Source organism: Camellia sinensis, chromosome 5 (genome assembly GCF_055761805.1).
Source record: "Camellia sinensis isolate YWXY chromosome 5, ASM5576180v1, whole genome shotgun sequence".
Taxonomy (NCBI): domain Eukaryota; kingdom Viridiplantae; phylum Streptophyta; class Magnoliopsida; order Ericales; family Theaceae; genus Camellia; species Camellia sinensis.
This window is the reverse complement of record NC_138965.1, coordinates 105,675,994-105,700,339: the sequence shown is the minus strand read 5'-3', so window position 1 is coordinate 105,700,339 and position 24,346 is coordinate 105,675,994. Positions and strand designations below refer to the sequence as shown.

The 24,346-nt window shown below is 32.5% G+C and overlaps 1 protein-coding gene across 1 annotated transcript; it reads right to left on the bottom strand.

The window, feature by feature from the left end:
* Window positions 1–8,500: 8,500 nt before the first annotated feature.
* On the bottom strand, window positions 8,501–16,409 carry LOC114279111 (squamosa promoter-binding-like protein 8). Its single transcript, XM_028221315.2, has 3 exons — window positions 15,194–16,409; window positions 12,423–12,583; window positions 8,501–8,863 (listed from the first exon to the last, which is right to left on the bottom strand). The coding sequence occupies exons 1-3, from the start codon at window positions 15,784–15,786 to the stop codon at window positions 8,706–8,708; spliced, it is 912 nt and encodes a 303-aa protein (XP_028077116.2). The 5' UTR covers window positions 15,787–16,409; the 3' UTR covers window positions 8,501–8,705.
* Between the last annotated feature and the right edge of the window lie 7,937 nt (window positions 16,410–24,346).

The window sequence follows — 24,346 nt, the reverse complement described above, 5'->3', positions numbered from 1 at the left end:
TTTCGCTCACTCTGTTTATATATATGTATGTAGGGAGCAGCGGGATGTCCATCCCCAGCCCTAGTGATCTTGCGAAAGAACCAAGTTTTGTGAAATCAACCCGGGATGCCTCACGCAAGAGGCTTTGTTTTTAGTCTTTTGACTTCCCTTTTGTTTTCTTTTGTGGCCATGTGTGACCAAGTTTGTATATAACCTTGGTTTTTGGAAAGACTGTTTTTGAATGATCCAAGACTTATGTATACATGTTCTAAATGACTGTCTGATGTGAGTTATTATGTATATAAGAAAAGTTTTTGTTATGCCATCTATACACAAACTCATTGGACAACATTTACACTTTGCTTCTGTTTTTGGCTCCCTATTAGTAATCATTATTTGATTTTTGTCTAAGGCTGCAGGTAATCTCATGATTGCTGGCTGGTTATGATCCTAATCCATAGGGGCGGGTTCGGGTCATGGCACATTCTATTTCAAATAAGGTATGCCAGTTTAAAAGTGATGAGAGATAGTGGAAAAAAGTCTCAATTTCAATCAATGCAGCTGAATTAAGAGAATGATTTCGAATGAGCACATCACAAGCTCAAAGAAAGTCTTTGTGAAGAATCTCATCATGAAGGATGTCAAAAGGGAGATGATTGAAGGTCAGTAAGAGCCCTTGAGCCTCAAATCTAGCATGGCCATAGGCAATGTATGATGGTTAGGAGGAATCTAGGACATAATCTTCAATGGTCATTCGAAGCTCCGAAATCCATTAGGGTTAGTAAGGGAGGACTGGCAATGAAGGATCAGTTCTAAACTCAGCAGGATATCGCGCCTCAGTGACATATTCAAGCCAATTAGAGGGGAATAATTCTGCTTGTTAGGCCAACATAATAGGGTATAACCCCAATAAGGCCTCATTAGGAGTAGAAATGAAACCAAATAAGGATCCATCCAAAAAGACCTTTTTGTTAAGTCGAAAAGAAGCAGGGGACAAATGCCAAGAATAAAGAAAACGGTTTTCAGGTCTGAGATTCTCGAATGGCGGCTGGTAAGGGTATATAACCCTACTTCGACGGCTAGATGGGATTATACTAGGTTCTACTCACTCTAAGAAATGATGATTGGATCTTGAAACAAGTAATAGGCACCATAGGTGGTTCCAAAGTATCCCTACTAGTGGAAAAAGGAAAAGATCCCCAGCCAGGAGCAGTGTCATCCGAATGGAAAGAGGGAGGTGCATCCCAGCCTAAGCAAAGTGATGTAGGCACACCAAGATGCTCTAGTTGCAAAATGGAAAAAAAAATGGGAAGTCACATGTATAGCCTTGAGAGGATAGTCTAATTCTAGAGATACAGGACAATTAGTTATGTTCACATCAACCTCCATAACCTCAACATCAACCTTTTCCATATCCAAGGCAGTCATTTCTTCGGAGTCTTTGAAGTCGATGGGTCTTGCTTTTCATCTTGTACCTCATTAAATACAAAGCCCAAGAATGTAAACCAAAGGGATCGTGGAGATCATTGGCCGTGGGAGTTACATTTAAAGAGCCATAATCGTGGAAGAAAAACAACAGCCAAAGGTTATGTTCACTAGTGTAACCACTATGCTTACACTAGTATAAGGGGTATTGTTGGCACCATTTAAACCGTCCAATTCAAAAGTGACACATGATAGGAAAAAGGTATTCCATGGTATTTGATGATACTGAAGAGTCCCACCTTTGAAGGTACACACGTGAACTGCGAATGCAAGTCTTCAACCAGCAAATAAGATGAGTGACATATGAGAGGCACATGAGGAAGGAGTTAGCGGAGAGCAATTGCTAACAGTTACACACGCACAAAGAAATGATTATGGCCCTACGAAGTAGCGAAAATGAAGGAGATTATGGTGAACGCTATTAGCCTAACTGCTTCGAAGACTCCAAGAAAAGGCTATAAATAGATGAAAGCAAAGACTGAAGAAGGCCCCAGACCAAATCTAGACTCTACATCTTTTTCAATTTTATTTAGCTTTAAATTTCTGCACTTTACTTTTTATGCATTGCACTTACATTTCATATGAGTAAATTAGCCTTGTAATTCCATAAATTGACATGCACTTACATTTCGTACGAGTAGATTAGCCTTGTAATTCCATAACCCTGTCAGTTTAAAAGCTTCAAATTTGCCCTTACTAAAGGAAAAATTTTGTAATTGTTTATTCACTTAAGTAATTTCAATTTCTACCCAATTTCTTCTTTTCATTCTGTTACGAATTTGAGTTAAAGCTTTAGTTCATCTTTTCAACACAACATAGTAAAAATCCTCTTCATTGAGACTAAGAGAGCCTTAACACCATCGCTTGATAAAAATTGGCATTATTATCTGTAAGAATGTTTTAGATCCTTGTTGGCACGCTTGAATTACATTTCTAACTTTTGAAGTGTCAAAAATATCCAACAGTTACATTGGAGTTTTACATTTGTATGTTACATTGAAGTGTTACACTAAGGAATTTTTTAAGAGTGTTACATTTGATAAAAGTACACTAAAGAGTTTTTTAGAGTGTTACATTTAAGTGTTGCATTGGAGTATTACAGTTTGAAATTATACATCTGTCCAAAGTTTACTAAGTAGTTTTTGTACTCCTTTTGACATGTTTGAATAAACTCACGTCTTTCTGGAATATTTGAAAAATCTCATATTTCGAGTCATTTTTATACTTTTTTGAAATATTTAAAGAATCTCACATTTTAAGTTATTCTAAATAAAAAAGATTCTCATATAAAAATTCATTCCGAATTTGATTCGCAGAAGTTGTATATCTTACCTTTCTAGTACAAAAGTAAAAAATTGAAATAAGGATGTAACTGTAAATTTAATTTTCAAATAATATATTAAATTTACCTTTCCAAAATTAATGGGATTAATTGATTTATAAAAAAAAAAAATAATTTGGACTAAATGGATCATCATTCCTCCATATGAATTTATAGGTAAATTTTCCTTTTTTAACTGATTTTAGACTTATTTTTTATATGAGGTTAGGGTTTATGAATTGAAAAGTGAAAATAATTATTGTACATTTATTTTTTGGAGAATTAAATCTCACTTATTTTTTTAAAAAAAATATCTAAAATCACTTTACAAAAAATGTTGTCTTTGGATTATGAATTAGGTGTAGAGACTTGAAAAAAAAAATGATGATAATGTAAATAAAATTTGGGATTTTTATTGATAAGTCCAATTTAGAAGTGTTTTAACCCAAGAAGTCCATGAAGGAATTTTTTAACCCATTTAGTCCCATGTATGTATAGTTTTATTCCATAAAGTCCATTTTCTTGATTTACACTATTTTCTTGGACACTTATGCCCTTATATTTAATTTTGATACCCTTATAAATATTTTTTCAACGATTAGCAATTTAATGATGTGAACATTCATATTTTAAAATTCACATTTGTAAGAATGTAAATTGGCCCGTTGACAATGTGAATATTCACATTGACATGTTAAAATTCACATTAATAGGAGTGTAAAATTGGCCCCCGTCCCGTGGCGGCGCAAAACCCGCCCGCGGCCCGGGGCGGGCCCGGTCCGGCCCGTTGACAATGTGAATATTCACATTGACATGTTAACATTCACATTGAAAAGAGTATAAAATTGGGCCGCGACCCATGGGCAGCCAAAAGCCCGCCCGCAGCCCGGGGCGGGCCCGTCCCGGCCCGTTGACAATGTAAATATTCACATTGACATGTTAACATTCACATTGATAGGAGTGTAAAATTAGCCCGCGCCTCATAGCTGCCCGAAACCGACCACGGCCCGTGGGCGGGCCCGGCCCGGCCTGTTGACAATGTGAAGAGTATAAAACTAGACAGCAGCCTAGGGCGGGCCCGACTCGGCCCGGCCCGTTGACAATGTGAATATTCACATTGACATGTTAACATTCACATTAATAGGAGTGTAAAATTGGCCCCCGTCCCGTGGCGGCGCGAAACCTGCCCGCAGCCCATGGGCGGCCCGGGGCGGGCCCGATCCGGCCCGTTGACAATGTGAATATTCACATTAACATGTTAACATTCACATTGATAAGAGTATAAAATTGGTCCGCGGCCCATAAACAGCCAAAAGCCCGCCCGCTGCCCGGGGCGGGCCCGGGGCGGCTCGTTGACAATGTGAATATTCACATTGACATGTTAACATTCACATTGATAAGAGTGTAAAATTGGCCCGCAGCCCGTGGGCGCCCCAAAGCCCGATCGCAGCCCGAGGCGGGCTTGGCCCGACTCGTGACAATGTGAATATTCACATTGACATGTTAACATGCACATTGATAGGAGTATAAAATTAGCCCGCGCCTCGTGGCTGCCTGAAACCCGTCCACGGCTCGTAGGCGGCCCGGGGCGGGCCCGGCCCGGCCTGTTGACAATGTGAATATTCACATTGACATGTTAACATTCACATTGATAAGAGTGTACAATTGGCACGCGACCCGTGGGCAGCCCGAAGCCTGACCTCGAGTCAGGGCGGGCCCGACCCGTTGGCAATGTGAATATTCACATTGACATGTTAACATTCACATTGATAGAAATGTAAAATTGGCCCGCAGCCCGTGGGCGGCCCGAAGTCCGATCGCAGCCCGAGGCGGGCTTGGCCCGACCCATGACAATGTGAATATTCACATTGACATGTTAACATTAACATTGATAGGAGTGTAAAACTTGTCCGCTGCCCGAAGCTCGCCCGCGGCCCGGGGTAGGCTCGGACCAAAACCCGGGCCACCCAAGGCCGCCCATGTGACGCAATTCAATTTTACACTCTTATCAATGTGAATGTTAACATGTCAATGTGAATATTCACATTGTCAACAGGCCGAGCCAGACCCGCCTCGGGTCGCCCACGAGCCGTGGGCGTATTTCGGGCAGCCACGGGGCACGAGCTAATGTTACACTCTTATCAATGTGAATGTTAACATGTCAATGTGAATATTCATGTTGTTAACGGGCCGGGCCTGCGTCGGCCCGGGGCCGGGCTTCGGGCTGCCCACGGGTCACAGGCTAATTTTACACTCTTATCAATGTTAATGTTAATATGTCAATGTGAATATTCACATTGTCAACGAGCCGGGCCGGGCCCGCCCTGGGCAGCGGACAGGCTTCAGGTCGCCCACGGGCCACGGGTCAATTTTACACTCCTATCAGTGTGAATGTTAATATGTCAATGTGAATATTCACATTGACAACGGACCGGACCGGGCTCGCCCCGGGTCGCCCATGGGACGCGAGTCAATTTTACACTCTTATCAATGTGAATGTTAATATGTCAATGTGAATATTCACATTGTCAATAGGCCGAGTCGGGCCCGCCCCGATCTGCCCACGGGTCGTGGGCTAGTTTCGGGCAGTCACGGGGCGCGGGCTAATTTTGTACTCTTATCAATGTGAATGTTAACATGTCAATGTGAATATTTACATTATCAACGGGTCGGGTCGAGCTCGCCTAAGGCAGCCCACGAGTCGTAGGCGGGTTTCGGGCCGGCCACAGGCCGCGGGCTAATTTTACACTCCTATCAATGTGAATGTTAACATGTCAATGTAAATATTCACATTGTCAACGAGCCGGGCCGGGCCCGCCCCGACCCGGGCCCGGGCCCGGACTTCGGGCTGCCCACGAGTCGTGGGCCAATTTTACACTCTTGTCAATGTTAATGTTAATGTTAATGTTAATATGTCAATGTGAATATTCATATTGTGAACGGGCCGGCCTGGGCCCGTCCCGGGCGACGGGCCGGTCTCAGGCCGCCCACGGGCCTCAGGCCAATTTTACACTCCTATCAATATGAATGTTAACTTGTCAATGTAAATATTCATATTATCAACGGGCCGGGTCAGGCCTATTTTTTTGACTTGTGGGCCGGCCCGGCCAGACTCGAATTTTTCCAGGCACCCACGAGGATCGACATGAGCCGGGCCCCTACATATTGACGATATAAACATTTATATTGACGGTGTGAACATTCACATTAAGGGTATTTTGGTAATTATGTCACCCATAGAACTTATTGAAACATAAGAAAATAATGTGAACTAAATGGAACATAAGTAGATGAAAATGGTATTTTGGTCTTCTTATCTCAAATTGGACCTAATGGAATAGTCAAAAAGAATATGAGTTGGATGAAATAAAACTCTTAAAAAATAGATTTATCAAAAAAGCTCCCATAAAATTTATGCTAATTTTTTCTTATTTATTTATCTTTTTAAATCTCCATTAAAATTTATAATTCAAACACGTGGTTAAGAATTCAGACTCGGGTTGATTTGCAATTTCCGGGAAAATATCAAGGGACCAGACAAAACAAAAAAATGCAATAGCCAAGGCTACTCACAGTTGTAACCAAACAACCAAGAAATTGCCGAAATTCCAAATGGGAAATTTCCCGGAAACGCATTTCTTGGAGCTTGTTTGGGAAGAACATTTGGATTAAAATATCTATATAAGATAAAATAAGTTATTTTAATTAAATAAGATAAAATATTACATTTAATACATAAATATTTTATTTATTCTCTCATAAAAGTCAAAAAAATTAAAAAAAATCTATCTCAAATACGACTTTTTAACCTTAAATTAAAATAATTAAAAATCTAAAAAACTAATCCACCTCTCAAACCAGCTCTTGAAAAATCTGGTAGATTCGTTATATGAGAAATATTAGACCTTTAATCATTTTACCCTTTTTTTAATACAAAATTAAATAAATAGTGTACTGACAAATTTTATTTATAAATTGTGAATTACTGCATATAGGTTTCACTTGTTTCGATATAAAATAATTTTTGACAAAAATAAATTAATTTTTTTTCTGTTTGGTTGACAAAATATTTTATAAAACAAATAATAATGATAATGAACCAATTGTAGCTAAAAATTTAAGGAGAAATTACAAATCAGTGCACTTTTAAAAAAAAAATTATAAATTTATGAAAAAACTATAATTATAATTATTAATATTTATAAAATTTATTATTGATTTATAATTATTTTTAAAAACACTCACTGATTTCCTAAACTTTAACAAGAAAATAATAAAATAATGATTGAAATTGGTCAAGCGTTGGACCAAGATGATCTATAAAAATGACTCACGAACTTTTGGAAACGTAATTCATTTTTTGGACAAAAAGGAAATAAAAAATTATTTCATTGTTAAAATAATTTTTTGGAGAAAAAGACAAATTAATTTTTTTAATAAATATAAAAAATATTTTAACAATGAAATTTTTTTAAAAAGAATTACATTTTCATTTTTGTTAAAAAAAGTCATTATTTCATTTTTAAAAATAATTTTTTTTAATAAATATAACCAATCTAATAAATAAAAAAAATATTTAAAAAAATTATTTCTACCCTCCTAAATGATAAAATTATATAAAAATGATGCGTTTTTAATTATTTTTCACCAAATTAATTTTTAGTTTCTTAAAAAAAAAAATTGAAAATAGACTCTGAAAGTCAAACCAAACAGAACTTTACAACCAGGAAAGTATCAGCATTATTCATTAAAAAAATGTCATTACATTTCAAATAACATACAAGTGAATCAATACAAAATAAGTTGTATGACGATATTGCCCTTGAAATTGACTATTTGCAAAGAAAACATCTTTAATTCTTTTTATTTGGAACAAGATTCATAATTCAATGTTAAATGTATCATAATTGAAATGTTAAGTATCAAAGTGGCACAAGTTCTAAGCCAGAGAAACTGTTAGCATAATTCATCCAAAATAAAAAAATATTTTACTTTCAAACAAACAAAACCATAGTGTTTGGTTTACTAAAAATAAGTATAGAATGAAATTATTATTCCAATATACGTTCATTCTTACTTTTATTTTTCTAAAAACAATTATGGAAAAAACACTTTGTAAATAAAATAATCATTTACTAGTGTACAAAAATGATAATTTCTTATGAATATTAAGAAATAATTATTTTATTTCATTCAATATCCATTCTAAGGAATTAACACTACTTCAAAATAAACAGAACGCATGTATTAAGTTTAAAAAAAAAAAAAAAATTAACAAAAACAAATAAAATCAACTTGATTAGCAATCATACATGTATTAAGTTTAAAAATAAAAAATAAAAAAAATTTAACAAAAACAAATAAAATCAACTTGATTAGCAATCATACTATTATAAAAACGTAAACTAACTAACCATAATTTAATTGGTCACCATAACCATTTTAAAAGCTTAATTTTAAGGAAGAGATCATGAGTTCGGGAGTTGAATTTTGAGACAAACACTTGGTGCCTTGTAAGGCTTAGTCCCAAGGCGCTAAGTGAGAGTTGAATTAAGAGACAATTAGTCCTTTGTAAAGATGAAGAGGCTAACTCCAATTATGTTAATCTAACAATTAACAATTGATTTTTACCGATAAAAAAATACTATTATAAAAACGTAATTGTTAATCACATTTTATCATAATGTGATAATAAAATTTATCCACACACTATAATGTTTAATTTTGAGAATAAATTGAATTCCACAGTTGAAACTTCAATTTGTAGAGTAGGAAAGCTTTTATAGATAAATACAACATTTTCACGTCTCTATAAAATTACGAAATTAGCAACAATTTGTTAAAACACCTATTAATTCCTTGATATTCTTCACTAGTCATCCATTGTTGATGGAGCTTGAGATTTTACATTGCCTGAAAATTACCCACTTGAGAAAAAGAGTGAGCTTGTTGACAGTGATGGAGTCGTTGTGGTAGCCTGAAATAATCTTTGCCGAAAACAATCCAATGATATTCGCGGTGGTGAGATCGCCATTGTCACCAACGAAGACGATTGAGCTTCAGAGTTTGCCGAAGTCCCTAAAAATAAATCCCATAATACAAATTTTCACTGGTCAAATGACATTTCTTTCTTTTTTTTTTCTTCTTTTTTTACCAGTAAAAAATATATATATTGATACAAATCAAAGTACAAGAACTACACATAATTGGAGACTCTAATACTGTGTTTGGTTGAGGGTTTTGAGGAGGGATTTGGAAAGAAAAAGGGAAAAGATGTGTGAAATTAGGTGAAATGTAGGTATATTTTACTCATATTTCACCTAACTTTTTCCTTTCCCTTTCCAAATCTCTCCTCCAATCCCCCAACCTAAGAAGCACGGACACTTCTAAGAAGGTGACGTATCCGTGTCGTGTCCGTGTCGGACACCGACACTCTTTGAACACTCTTAGGACATGTGTCCGATACTCTTCAAAACGTGCCCTATTTTTTAAATATTTTTAAAGACCCGGACACTCTTTGCACACTTGGAGGACACACGTGTCAATTGTTTAAACACATGTGTGTATTGATTATAGATATGTAAAACTAATTATAAGTTTGAACAAAACAACTTAGGATACAATAATAAAACAAAAACCATATAAATTTATCGGAAGTAGTGCTATATTGCATTTTTTATTATCTTTGAATGATATATTCATATATATAACATATAATAAATATATAAAATTATATATTTCATGCGTGTCCTCCACGTGTCGTGTCCTGCATTTTTTTAAAATTAACGTGTCGGCGTGTCCGTGTCGTATTCGTGTCGTGTCACGTGTCCGTGTCCATGCTTCTTAGCCCCCAACCAAACACAGCGTAAAAATAAATTTAAAATGGTTAATTTCTTTTTTATTCTCTAAATTATCATTTTTTTATTTCATTTTTAAACTACCAATTTCGTCTATTTAATGCCTAAAGTATTTTATTTGAGTCATGTGGTCTAATTGAAGACAGTTACACAAATGAATAACAATTACAAGACGGTTTTACTACTCCCTCTCTTTAATTGATGTACCTCTTATATGTATGTATACTAATTCCATCAATAAAAGTAATCTTTTTTGTTGATTAAAAAAATATATATATATTGAAACATAATTAGTTGGACACAAATGTCAATTTAGAAATAGAATAATTTAAATAAGAAGACTGCCATTAGCACCTACCTTAATTCTTTAGATCTCCCATTTCTTTGAACCCCCATGCTAAATCCTAAATTTTTATAAGATTTATTTTAACACCCCACTTAATACCAAATTTACCCATATTCATAATATCTTCACACCAAGTGCACACCCAATTAATTTTGTACACCTTCTCCATCATGGTTGAAGACGGTCCTCTCCTTCCCTCTCCTATTGAAAAACAATGACGACGGCAATCCCTCTCTTTGATTTATTTAAAATCAGTGAACAAAGGTGTCCATTTTATAAAAACCATTGCATCATTGTTGTAAAACTAAACCAAAATCACACCACCGATTAACTATCCGGTCATCTGGCCGATCGACCGCCTAAGGGTTGGTTAAACACTATGTTGCCAAACATAAACAATTTGTCAACACTGTGTTGCCAAACAGAAATTATTTGTTCAATACTGTGTTACCGAACATAAATATTTTTTTCAACACTGTGTTGCCGAAAAGCATTTGTACAGGATTGTGTAACTTAACTCTCAATTCACTTTTTTTCATTGCAATTCAATATAACAAACAAAATAACAGACATCCATTCTAATTCAACCATTGATTTCTGGTTCAGGTTTAGGATTGTGATGAAAAAAAATACTTTTAGGGTTTATGATTGTGATAAAGAGGAACGTTGGGTTTAAAGATAATGATGAAGAGGAATGTTGATAAAGAGGGATACATTAGGTTTAGGTGGGTAGGGAATACGTTTAGGTAAGGGATGTGAGTGTACAAATATTATAGAGTTATCTTTATTTGGTGGATGGGTATTCCGTTAAATATTGTACTTTAATATAATTTTACTTCAGAGTATAATTGTAATTAAAAAAAAAAGGTAAGAATTGGGGGTTCACAGAAATTAAATAGGTGCTAATAGCAGTCATCTTAAATAATATAACCAAAATCTCATTTTTTTTTTATACTATTTAAAACAAATTACACCTCTCAATTAATTTAATAAATCTTAATTTAACGTCGACTTATATATTTTACAATGCTACTTGCATATCATTCTAATCAAGAAATTGTTTAAAAATTTATAAGATTATCATATTTCATATACTTATTACAATACAAATATAATTAGACAAATTATACTGGTACTGCCTATATTTTTTCTCTTACATTATTTTGGTTCCTACACATTTTAACAAAATTCATAATTTTTGTTTAGTACATGGAAAGCTGCGGTAATTTGGAAAATCTTGATTATGATAAGATTAAAGATTTCAATAATATTATAAATTCAAAAATTATACCAAAAATTTTATTTAAAATTATTAATGTGTAATTTAAATTTAGTTTAAATATCGACCCAAGAATTCTAGGAGGGTAGATTTGCAATAAAAACTTTTGCTACTATCCTAGAAACAGCAACCAGAAAATGGATATCTGGTTCTGTGGTTCCTATTGTGATACTGTGGGCCTATTATACTACCTATTTTAATAATTTAAATTATTTATTTTTGTAAATCTTTTCAGACAATTATTCGTACAAAAGATTACAATCATGGGCTAATTGTAATCATATGATTAGATCATATATATTTTTCAAATAAGAATTATTTACATCAAGACCTCTAATTATTAGTGAATATCACTTTACCTCTTTCATCAATTAACTGATATATATTGACCCCTTCAATTATAAAAATATATCACATTTACCCCTCTGCAAGCCCCTTTCAAACCTCCCCCAAAAGAGATATATTTGTATAATTTTCATAATTAAAAGGTCAATATGTGCGGGTACATATAGATGAGAGAAATAAAGTGATATTTACTAATAGTTAAAGGAATTTTAATATAATTAACCCTCAAAATAATGGATGATTTATTCTGAAAATCATATATGTTTTTATTATTTATTTATTTTTAAGATAAATGTGATCAGATCATATAGTTATGATTATCTGATCAACATAATTTTTTAAATAAATAATTTTATTTAAAAGTCCTATACAATAAATAGTTTGTATAATCGAAGTGGTCCAGTGAACCCACGATGGCCCACCAGCATTATCCAGTTAAAATTATCAACAGGAGACAAGCTGCCTTCTAGATGTAATTGTTGTATAGTAAAACTAACATATAAAATGAATCTCGACCATATATCTTTCTTTGTAAATAATTTTTTTTAAGTCCCTAAACATTTCTTAAACTTTTGACCTCAGTGCTAAGGCCTCATTTGGCAACTACATGTTTTAGTTAAAAAGTCAAAATGTCACTATAAATTGTCACATCACTTTCCTTATTTTTTTCATATCTTTTCGTAAAAAACTAAAAAATTACTAACATAACTTGTTCTCAAACGATGCCTAAGAGTCTGGCATGTGCATGAGGATATACATATATAAACATTTGTGTGTGATGTGCATATGTATGTATATGAAGCTGCTTACTTGCAAGGTTTTCAGAAGATGAATGGCGAGCATTTTGGAGCTGGGACTTGGTTTCATGGTTTGGAAGCTGATGATGAGACTTACGGCGTCGCCGGTTGTGATCAGCCAACCGCTTCCGGCAGCTTCTTTTCCCATTGTCGAACTCCGAAAGCTGGTGGAATCTGTTACCATCATATCATAACACCGTTACATCTAATATCTACTCATTTAAATTGAGAATCAAATCCATATCGATACATGATTCAAATCAAGATACTCAAATTCGATTGTTGAAAATTTAATTCAAAATCAATTCATTGCATAAATAAATTAAAGTTTGAAAATAGCTCAAAGTTGATTTTTAGATTTTCAAATCAAGTTTAAACAACTATACTTGGAAAAAAATTATATGCATTATAAAAACAAAAAACTTAATTACTCAAGTTTAGCTCATTATCTACTCAAAGCCCATTTGACATAGCCTTTGATGGGGCTAATGTTTTGTCTTCGTTGCTATCACAAAGCAGAGTGAATCCAAGATAAGATCAATGAAATCGCTTCAGGAGTTAAACAATAAGAAAAGAGTTAAGAAAAGAAGAGTGAAGAAATCTGTGTGGGAATTAGGGCTTCCTCTCAAGTTGTCAAAGAAAGGTAGGGCCAGAAATCGCAAGGAGTTGCAAGGTGAGCTGATGGACACAATCCAGTCACAAACATCGATCTGCAATTGAAGAGCCAAGGAGCTAGGTCATCATTTGGACTCTGAAGAGGCCTTGGTTCACAAGGCGGAGGAGACTATTCGGACAGCAAAGGTGCGGGGCATTCAAGTTGAAGGTTTTGAAGATGTTTTGGTCAATGATATTATTGATATTGAACTTATTAATAAGACATCAATGTTAGGTAATCCAAAAATTCATGGTTTGGATGGCTCAAAACACCCAAAACGCCCTCGTTAATGGTATGGGGTGCTATTGAAGCTTCAAGTGGACGTTCATGAGGCAGTTTAAAAGCTTGAATCAGATTTGGCCCAAATTGATCTGAACATTTGGAAGCCATGTTTGCAGTTGTTTGTTGGAAATTCTGGGTTTCTAGGATTGGTGTTGTGTTTCACCATCACCTTCAGTGTTGGTTTCTATTGGTCAAAGAAATCAAAGTTCTCTTGGCTCATTGGTGATCCATCATCTTATTTTTCATTGGTTTTCTAGTTCAAGTTGGTATTTTCGGGTAGTGGGTGGTTTATGTTATCCATCATCTTGCTTTCGTGGGGTTGCATATGATTGTGTTGCTTTCGTGGATTTTCGTGTTTCAAATATAATACAATTTTTCTCATGATTTCTTATCGATGTGTAATCCTTTAATTTGATTATTATTAATAAAATCCACCTTTTGCCCATAAAAATAAAAAATAAATTTTTTTTAAGATTAGATTAAAAATAAAGCTAAGTTTAAATACATTATGAATTACATACATGTAAATAATGGTGAGTGTAAATACGATATATTTATAATTTTATATCTAAATTTTTAAACAATTTAAAATGAAGAAGATGGGTTCAATTGAAGAAAAAATATATTACAAAACTTCGAAAAAAAAAAAAATTAATTGTATGCTTTATCTAATAATAAAGATTTATTATGCAACAAAAAGAAACATTTATTGGGTTGATAAATGCTACTACTATAAGAAGCACAAACAAACAGTACGTAAACGCAAAACGGCAGCTTATAATGGGAGCACAAAAAAAACACTTTAACGGACGTAAATGCCCTCGGGATTGCTCAACGTACGTCCCAAACAATTATTGACCTGTTTCATATAGATTATTATAAGTTAAATGTTGATAATTAAAAAATATAAATTAAATTTTTTTTAATTTTTAAATAATTAATTTTTTTTAATTTATTTAAATTATTTCTATTTAGTACACTATAAATAAAAAAACTCTACGAGACAATCTAATGTATATCGTCAAATTAAAATAAGTTATATTCAATTTTTTTAAGTTGTAACAAACATCTTTATCGGTTTGGTTTTCATCTTTTGCTATAAAATTACAAAAAAACAAAAAAAAATTACAAAATCACAAAAGGACAAAAGGACAAAAAAAACTACAAAAGTACCAAACTACCTCATATACTAACAAAAAGTTTAAAAAACATCATTCTATCCCAAGGACAATTTGGTCATTCCAAAACTAAAAAGTCAAAAAATCAAACAAGAATACCAAACAACTAAAAAAAGTCACAAGCTAAAAAAATCAAAAAACCAACTAAAAAAAGTCATTACCAAACGATCTTTCAATCTAATGGACCCAAGGGCATTTTTGTCATTTCACGTAATTTGTTTTTCCTCTATGAATTGAAAAAGTGGAGAGACATAGAAAGTGCATTGTTCAATTGTGTGGTTGAGGGCGATAAATGAACTAAATAGTGTAAGTGTGTTTAATTTGTTAAAAATTTATTCAAACTTAATTTGTTAAATAAATAAGTTAATTTTAAACACATTTTAAAACCCACATTGAAGTTTTTAAATTTCAATTGAATACTCAATTGCTTATTTGGCTAAATTTGATAACTCTAAAATTATATAAAAATATCAAACTATTCGAATTAAACTAGACAAAAAATTATTTGAACTTGACGGAAAAATTTAACAAACCAAACTCAAATAAATTTTAATACTCGCAAAATTTTTCAAATCAAGTTTAAACTCTACTTGTTTGGTTCGTTTATCAGCCCTGTGCGAACGTGAATAAGAAAACTAAGGGTTTTATGGTAATTTAATTTGTTTCAACCTGCTGCATTGTTGACAGAATCGCTGAGTCAAGCCGGCGGTGACGACGGTGGCGGCTTTGGAGTGAAACTCGCAGACCTTGTGGCGGCGGTGGTAGTGCTTCGAGTGAGTCAGATCGGCAATGCAGCCCTCGGCTTGACACCTCGGCGAGTTGATCATCGAACCCGGTTCAACCGACCTCGGCCGCCGGTACATCCGGTTCACAAAATCGTCCCCCGACGACGAGGCGAAGTAAGTCCGGCCACCCAAATTCAACCCAATCCTCGACCCAAAGTCCACGACCCCCCCACCCGGTTCACTCTTCGGCACAAAACCGGTTGGACCGGCCACCGGTGGGAGAAACGCCGGAGAGGGAGGCGGGTAGGAGGGAGCGAATAAGGATCGAGGGTCATAGAGAGAGTGAAAGTGGGAATGGGTATGGGTTTGGGTCTGGGTCTGGGTCGGGTTTTGATGGAAGTGGTAGTGGGGTTGAGAGAAGCCGGTTTGATGAAGGAGGGTTTCGTTGAAGGATTGATCGAAAATCTGACGAGATTGGTCGGAATCTTCGGCGGAGAAGATGACTGTGGATGGGTTGCCCCATTCGTACTCCAACATTTTTTCCTTCAAAACCCACTTCACTGTAAAGCTTTTTCTAATTAAAGAACCTCTTGATCTGTGCAGAAAGATGAGAGAGAGAGAGAGAGAGAGAGAGAGAGAGATTAATGAGGAAAGAAAGGGTGGAAAAGCTGGGGGGTGAGACTTGGATGGGCTTTAAGGGGCATGTTGGGGGATTGGAGGGTATTATTGACTGACTGAGAGTGAATGAGAGAGATAGAGAGAGAAGTTGGAAACTTTAGCATATGAAAGTGTGGAAAACCCAGAGAAACACACCAGTAAGGAGTGTAGGTGTAATTGTAATTGAAACCCTACTGGTTCTTACACCTCTGCTAGGGCTTCTCTCTTTTTCTCTCTGTTGGTGTGTACACAACAGAACACAACAACATCAGTCTCTCTCTCTCTCTCTCTCTCTCTCCTCTTTCTCTGTGTCTCAGATAGACATACTCTCTCTCTCTCTGTCTCTCTCTCTGTGTAGGTGAGCTGGAGTAACTGAGCTATGTCATATGAGGCGGCTTTCCTCAGGCAGTAGGCTGAGGAGAGAGGTGGGTGTTGATTCACATAAGTGTGTGTAGTGTGAGAGCTTTGCCAATTTTATCTTTTTGCCCGATAGCCTGAAAAGCAACTACTTTTGTAGGAAAGGTCTTTGCTTTGGTAATCCGCGCAAAAACTCTAACAATCCAAAACAAAAACAAAACAAAATAACAGGTACTGTGCCTGTAATTTAATTCTTATGTCATTTTAATTTTTTTATAATTTTAATTATATTGATTTTAATATTAAATTTATAATTTTATTTCAATTTAATATAATTAATTAAAATTGTTAATAATTTTTTATGAAAAATACGTACCTGAGTGATATAGAGATAAAATTATAAAATTAATTAATTCAATGAGTTAACCTCAACTAATTCAGATATTATTTTCTCTCAAAAATTCTAACAACGTTATCGAATTAGAGACAAGTAAGGGCTAAAATTGAGCCAATTAAAAATTTAAGAAACCAAAATAATACAAACGATAAAATGTAACGATTATCAATATAATGTACCCCCAAAAAAATTCAAAAATACTACAAAAATATTAATACTAATTAAAAACATAATAAAAATTTTACACAATACTAAAAGCTTGTTTAGGGTGTGCTATATAAGCACACTTTTTATCTTTTTATCTTTTTTGAGATACATCATTCTTTATTTTTTTACAAATTTTTTATAAAAAGTCAAAAAATACACACAAAATTGTCAAAAAAATATACACCATTTTTTTATAATAATTTTAAGATTCCCTGGCTCGTCACGTCCTAATTTTTAGAGAGTTTTGTGTTGAGTTTTTTTATTAGTTTTTTAGTTTTTTTAGATTTTTAGAAATAAAAAATAATAATGTGTTTGAAAAATAGTTTAAAAATATATTTTTTATAAGTTAAAATTATAGACGTGGCATTGGACATTTTTAAGTGATGCCATACAATTTAGGTTTTTTTTTTTTTTTTTTTAAACCAAAATTTGAGGTGGTGTTTGGGAAGTTTGTGTGTTGGGTTTTTTTTTTTTTTCACTAAAAGACAAATTTTTTACAAAATCACAAAAAAACAAATCCAAATAAAATATCACATCTAACCCCATAATCATTTTAATTTTCTCTCACAAACATCACATCCAACTACAAAAAAACCCAACTATCTTCCCAAACACCAAAAAAAATTTCTCCAATAAAATTCTACAACTAAAAAAACCTACATAAAAACTCACTTCCCAAGCACCCATATTATTACCTCAAGCGCCCTTATGTATCATTGTTTTTTTTTTTTTATCATTTTGAATATCATTGGTATACTTTTATTATCTTTTTCAAAAAATAATATTATATATATTTAGTTAAATTACATTATTAATTCTTGTAGTTTGATCAAATTTGAACTTTAGCCATTCAATTTAAATAGTTTAGTTTTTACACTTTAAACCTGATTTTAATTTGGTCATTCTAATGAAGTTAGAAGTCAAAATTAATGATTGAGACATTTGTCGATCTCTTGAGATGTATATGTAAAAGATAAAAATATAAAATATAAAAAAACATAACAAAAAATTGAATAGAAATATCAAATTAAAACTCCACTTAAAGTATATCTACTAAATTGTTCAAATTCAAATAACAGAACCAAAATAAAATTTAAATTAAATTACATGAATAAAAAGTGTAATTTATTATCAAATTTTTTTTTTTTTTGTCAAACGTGAGACTTATCATATTATTATAGTGAGTTCGATTTCAAATACTAAACTTCCATTACTCCATGCCACATTGGTAGGTAAGATCTGTTAGTCAAAATAAAAAATGATATAACATTTTTTTATCAGTGGAAATTAGAGATACCTAGCGAAATTGTTTAATGATACATAAAAAATTGTTGAGAGTATTAAAAATGGTACTCTAATAGCACCATTAATGATATGATAGTGAGCCCCACCCACTATCTATGCCTCTCTTTTTTGGCATTTTCCACATGAGTGCTTTTAGTAATTTTTTTTTTAATGGTACGAACCATTGTTGCATGATACATTTGGATATTTACGCCTTGTTTGTCATTCTTAAAAAAGTAAAAAAGTTACTATCATATTTAAGTCACATCATCTTATTTAAGTCATATCACCTCTCTAACACATCACTTCAAACTCAACTCATACTCAACTCATATTTCATAAAAAGTCAAAAAATACACTTATTTAGATCATTCTAAACCACATATTAATTTGCATAGAAAATAAAAACGACAGTAATGCTAAATTAATTTTTTTATTCTTTTATGGGTAACTATAAATAAATAAATTTTTGAGGGATACTTATTCACTTTAGTTTCATTTTCTTAGCCCAATCAAAAATATATTTTTTTCCTTTCATTTTTCATTTTGGGAAGAAGGTTTGGAAGGTTTTTTTTGGCTATTTTAGCTACAAAAGACAAAATAAGTTATTTTAGTCACAACAAACAAAATATCACTTCCAACCCATAATCATTACACACTTCTCTCACAAAAAAAAAAGTCAAAAAAGTTAAAAAGCCAAAAAGCCATTCCCTAACCAAACTTTTTAGCCCAGGCTAAAATAGTCAAAAAAATTAAAAAACCAACTCACTTCCCAAACGACACCTTAGATAAATTACACTTTTTCTATGTAGCATAGAAATCACACTATCCCCTATTCTTTGAAATAATGTTGTATTTGTTTAGGAGATTTGAAAAAATATTTGGAAAGAAAAATGAAAAAAAAAAAAAGAAGATAAAATATGAATAAAATATACTTATATTTTACCTAATTTCACACATTTTTTTCTCTTCTTTTTAAATTTTTTTCTTAAATCTCTCAATTAAACACAAAATAAAAGTCAACGAGCAAGGTCGTCTAAACCTAGGGGTGGATGGCATTGTGGTTAAGGTTTGGGGTTTAAGTCCTAAGGTTATAGGTTCAATTCCCTACCTCCTGAGCCAATCTCTTAGGCGAAGCACAGTTGGTTAAAAGGTTGGATCTCAAGTTGTCTAATCAGTACTTGGTGTGGGTTCAATGCTCCCCGCTGTGTGAGTTCTGACTTAAGTAGAACTTGTTTTGAGAGATCGGGACAAGTTCTCAAATTATAATCTCCTCACTTGGAACGATTAATAAGACACTCTGATAATCTCTGCAAATGACGAATTTGGACCTGCGCAATGATACGGAGGATTCACCTGTAAAAACAAAAACAAAAAAACTAGGTCGTCTAGGGATCCAACTAGGTAAAATGGTGCCCAACCTGACTCACAAACCAAGCCTAGCGGATTTTTTTTATATTTATTATTTATTTTTTTATTTTATTTTTTTTGACAAGTAAGGCTACGAGCAAAACTTAAGGCTTCAGCCCTACCCAACAAGCTCATGGACTGGCCATCAAAACAGCTCTCACGGGCCAACGGACTGAAATTACGCGTTATATCTTTATATATATATATATATATATATATATTTTTTTTTTCCCTATTTTTTCATTTTATCGACTAGGCTCGTGGGCCGAGCCGACGAGCCAACCAGCGAGCTGTACTTTAAAATGTAGGTGCACGTTCAGTCCAAGCCTCATCAAGAACAACTAATAATATTAGTTCAAAAAAATGAAAAATGAACAACTAATAATATAATGATCATTTTAACTTATCAGGGTATCATTTGACTTATTAAATTATAATGATTGAATGAATCTCACCATTTTGTTAATATAATGATTACACATCACATGATAATCAAATATGATATGTAAACATGACAATTTATATTAGTTCAAAAAAATAAAAAATGAACAACCAATAATATAATGATCATTTTAACGTATCGGGTACTCATTTGATTTATTAAATTATATTGATTGAATGAATCTCACCATTTTGTTAATATAATGATAACACGTCATATGATAATCAAATATGATATGTAAACGTAACAATTTTAACACTAAAAAGGCTTGTCGAATATTAAACCACTCTAATGTACTCTTTAATTTGTTAGATATTATAACTAGTATTATTTTATTTTAATCACTTCAAAACTAATTATATTTGAAGAGTTTTCAGAGACTCGTTAAATAATTTGTGTAGATAGATTAGTAAAGTAAAAAATAGCGTTAGAGTATATAGATTAAAAAAAAAAAATAGACAAAACAAAAATATTCACTTTGCTTTTTTTTTATTTTCCAAAAATGTTTTTCAAAAAAATTTTACTTTTTTATTTTTCGTGTTTTTTTTGTTTTTACTGAATTTTTTTAATATTTAAAGCAATTTTGTAAATTGTTGGACACACCTAATATAAATACACATAAAAAGTAAAAAATTTGTGAAAAAATATTTTAAAAATTCCCTAAATACCAAAAATATATTAAAAAAATACGAAAATTCAGTATATTTTTCATATTTTTATGTATTTATTAATTTTTTTAAAATATTTTTTCACAAATTTTTTACTTTTTAGATATATCTAAATAAGGTACATCTAAAAAAGAAAAAAAAATACTTAAATTTTAAAAATATTCACTAAAAAAAATACGATAAAAAAATTTTAATTTTCAAAAAATTTAATCCAAAAAAATCAAACCAAACACACACATTAATTTTTATATTTTAATTAATAAAATATAAAAATATATATATATGATTAAAATTATTCCTAGACTTAGCTTGCGGACCAATCCATTAGTCAGTCTAGGCCAAGCCCACTAGGTGATGTTTGGGCTTAAAAGGTTTTAGCCAAGGGTTGAACCAACCAATGAAAAAGTTCGTCAAACTTAGCCAACACACAGACTTAGCATCATTTTCACGATAGAATCTTGACTCTTATGCAGTGTTTGGTCGGGAGATTTGAGAAGGAATTTAGAAAAAAAATAAAAAAGGTAAGTGAAATGTGAATAAAATATACTTATATTTCACCTAGTTTCACACACATTTTCCCATTCATTTTCTAAATCCCTCTCCAAATCCCCCAACCAAGCACAGCGTTAGTGAAGCAATGCTCCATCCGACAAAGTTGGTTACAAAAATAAAATTTCAAAAAAAAAAATTTTAACTTCAATTTTTTCATTATCTACTTTTACTTTATAAAAAATTATACCAACCTGATCATTGTTCTTTTTGAATTTGTGTAACCATCTAATCTTTGGAATGATTGAAAAGAACAAATGAAAGAAAATGAAGCAAAGCGTGACTACCTTCGCCATCGTACTACAAAAAATTCCTGTCAAAAGAAAGGAAATGGCTTCCTCTCCAATCCCGGGTACGAACTAAAGTGAATCATTTGGCCTTTCAGATTATGCCACATCAGTATTTTTTATAAATTAGGCCTCGTTTGGGAACAGGCTAATTTAGTAATTTTTTAGTTATTTGGCTAAAAAGGTAGGTAAAAAAAACTTGTATGTTTGGGATGACTTTTTGGCTAATTACGAAAAGATGTGCAAAAAGTAGAGAGAAAAAAGAATCTTTGATTTTTTGGTATAGGTTGTTGACTTTTTTGGCTAATTTAGTAACTTTTTGACTAATTGGCTAAAATAGCCTCTTGCCAAACGAGGCCTAAATATTTGAATTTTATCTATCTATTAATCCATAAAACATTAGGTCAGAAATTTTTTTTTTTTTTTTTAAGTGGATCTAATATTATATTTGTAAGCAAGTAGATAAATTTAAACTATTAATTTACAAAAATATATATACTGAGGTGACAAACATTAACGGTTCGGACTAAACATTCATTTTAAAGTCTCGAACTGGAGAGGAGCTTGGCCCCAAAAAAATGGCCGTACCTTCATGATTTAGAGTGCATGCCAGAAAATGAAGTTCCACAATAAGTAGAACAAAGGCAGGAAGGGTTCTGCATTAAGACTCCTATTTTCTTTGCCTCGTCAAAATCTCATACCTCACAATAATGGAACAAATGATAGTTACACCACTTGTATATAAGTTCATGTACATTATTTATTATTTGGATAAATTACATTTATATCTCTTACGATTTGAAGAAAATATAATAAATATTATAATTTTAACATAATTATATTAAATTTTTAATTCGTATAACACTTATTCGGGAGTTTCTATTTTCACACACTATTTTCTCTTAATACGTACATTTAATGAATAAAAAATTTATTACAATTTTACCACTAAATAAAATTACTAATATAGACATTATTACACAACCCACATTCCAAGTTTGGCTAAACTAAAAAAGTGCACTTATTTCATCTTTTTATCTTTTTTGGGTCACATCAATCAACATCTCCTCTCTACTTTTTTTACACATAATACAAGAAAAGTCAAAAAGTACACTTATTTAGTCTTCCCAAACTTGGTCTAAAACTTGGGTTTTCTCAATACACAAACCATTTTTATCTCTTGCTATTGTTCATAAGTTTCTTGAGAAAGCATGAAAGTTAATTCCTCTTATGCTTTTTTTATTCATATTTTTATCAAGTTTTGTATATATGTATTTATTTGTATATTAAGTGTATGCCTTTGCATGGATTTGGGGGTTATTGAGCCAATGATAATTGCTCTGGCAGAAGGATTTGTTCAACCAAAAATTGAAACAACCACAAATTGACGTGTTTGATAGCTAGATGTGTGTATGTTGGAGTTTTGAACGCATTCAATTGATAATAAGGTTGAAGCATTTAACATCTAGAATAAAACTCCTCTTAGTGTTGAGTGTGTGTGCAATTTGGTGTGTACTTTATTATCTTAGGTAGGGTATAATTGGAACAATTGTGTGTGGATTGAGAGAAACAAAATATTTCAAATTTATTAAGGGTTCGTTTGGAATGTGGGTTGACTTTTTGACTTTTTTAAATTGGGGCTGAAAATCCTTAGTTGGGATAGGCTTTTTTGTTTTTTTGACTTTCGTGAAAGAAAAAATGAAATGATTATAGATTAGATGTGACATTTTGTCATATTTGGCTAAAATAACCTATTTTGTCCTATATAGCAATTTTAGTCCAAACACTCATCCCAAACGGGGCCTAAGTGTGTGCCTTGAGAGATGATCTACATAAAGAACAAATGGTGTGTGGAAATAGAATTACCCCACTCATTCCCTTTTTTCTCAATAATTTATTAGTTATATGGATGCAAAAATAATACTATCATCCATCTTATATTGAAATGTATGTTTTTTTTGTTTATCGCTGCGTGTTTCACACCATTTGCATTAGTTTTCCAGTCTCTTTAGCCTACCTAAAAGGATTTTAGTATAATTATATCAAAATAGTGGATATTATTATATTTTTTTCCAAATCGTACGTTAAGGCAGTGTAATTTACCTTTTTTGTTATTATTAGTGTAAATTACACTCACTTCCCTTGAGATTTTAAATATATATATATATAGTTAGCTCGACACTTCTTACATAATTACATTAGTCTTCCTCGAGATTTTAATTCACGTAACAATTAGATCCTTTTTCAAAAATAATTTATTAGTCATATGAATGAAAAAATGATGTTGTCATATGTTTTATACTAAAATGTATATTTTATCTTTATTTATTTCATTGCCTACCCACCATTTGCATTGTTTTCGATTACTTTAGTCTTACTAAAAGAAAAGAAAGATTAGTGTAATAACATTAGAAGCATGGGACTGTCTGTACTTTTTCCAAACTTTAGGGGAGGCCCTTATTATTATGATGATGAAGCATGGTGCAAGACTTTTTGAAACAATCAGCACAAAATGTCATGATGATCTCTGCTCAGGTGAGGGATTTCTCAAAGGCAAGGGAGAAAGTACAATCAATACAAAATGTGATGATCTCTGTTCAGGTGAGGGATTTCTCAAAGGCAAGGGAGAAAGTACAATCAATACAAAATGTGATCATCTCTGTTCAGGTGAGGGATTTCTCAAAGGCAAGGGAGAGAGTTCCACAAGTCTGAAAAAACAAAACACCACCGACGGTCATAAATATGGTCCCTAAAATATGAGTTCCATGATATTTTGGTCCTCAAAATTCTTAATTTTGTCAGTTTCATCTTTAAACACAGATGAAGAAAACAAAGCATA

Coding starts and splice junctions, on each gene's coding strand:
- LOC114279111 (XM_028221315.2), bottom strand. CDS start 15,786: ATGTTGGAGTACGAATGGGGCAACCCATCCACAGTCATCTTCTCCGCC. Junction 12,584..15,193: donor TTCTGTCAACAATGCAGCAG/GTTGAAACAAAT, acceptor TGATGGTAACAG/ATTCCACCAGCTTTCGGAGT. Junction 8,864..12,422: donor ATCTTCTGAAAACCTTGCAA/GTAAGCAGCTTC, acceptor ATTTATTTTTAG/GGACTTCGGCAAACTCTGAA.